General features: G+C 68.2%; 1 protein-coding gene across 1 annotated transcript; it reads left to right on the top strand.

Moving 5' to 3' along the window:
• Positions 1-67: 67 nt before the first annotated feature.
• Positions 68-670, top strand: TMEM54 (transmembrane protein 54; the record flags this gene model as incomplete). Its single annotated transcript, XM_009698582.1, has 3 exons — positions 68-127; positions 306-485; positions 565-670. Coding segments are annotated over 3 exons (346 nt in total), but the record flags the coding sequence as incomplete, so codon positions are not given.
• Positions 671-701: the final 31 nt, after the last annotated feature.

The raw sequence follows: 701 nt of genomic DNA on the forward strand, positions 1-701 counted from the left end.
AGGGGGACCGATGTCCCTGGGGCGGGCAGGTGCCGTACGTCGCTGACCTCCCCACGCTTCCCCGCAGACCATCTCCTGTGGAATAGCTGCCCTCATGCTGTCCCGCTACCTCGTCCCCGCCGCCCTCGTAAGCACCCCCAGCCCCGCGGCCCCTCGCCCAGCACCCAGCAGGCTGCAGCCATCCCACGGAGCGTGCACAGCTGCCATGTCCCCTCCCGCGGGGACCGTCCCCGGAGCAGGAGCCTGGACAGGTGGCCATGCACGGCCCTGGCTCCCCGCGCTGCCTTTTCTCTCCCCTTTTGCAGAAATGGGTGGTTTTCGCCCTGAGCACCAGCAGCAGCCTGGCCTGCCTGTCCTGCCTGCTGGGGCTGGCCGTAAAAACGCTGGGCAGCCAGGGCCGGGTGCTGCTGGCCCCCTGCACCGTCACCAACGTCACCCTCACCCCGGTCTCTCACGAGTGCCCCTTTGATCCCACCCGTGTCTACGTGAGTCCCCGGTGGGCTGGGGAATGCCTGTCCTGGGGACGGGCAAAGCGCGGGGACCTGATGCCCTGTGTCCCCGCAGAGCTCCACGCTGTCCCTCTGGGCCATCTCCCTCCTACTCGACTTGATGGAGATCGTCTTTGGCATCCGCTGCCTCCTGCTCACCATCGACCTCCTCCGCCTCCGTTGTTGCTGCTGCGGGGCACACCGGAGGAAGGG

The sequence above is a fragment of the Cariama cristata genome, unplaced genomic scaffold (assembly GCF_000690535.1).
Source record: "Cariama cristata isolate BGI_N322 unplaced genomic scaffold, ASM69053v1 scaffold30850, whole genome shotgun sequence".
Taxonomy (NCBI): Eukaryota; Metazoa; Chordata; class Aves; order Cariamiformes; family Cariamidae; genus Cariama; species Cariama cristata.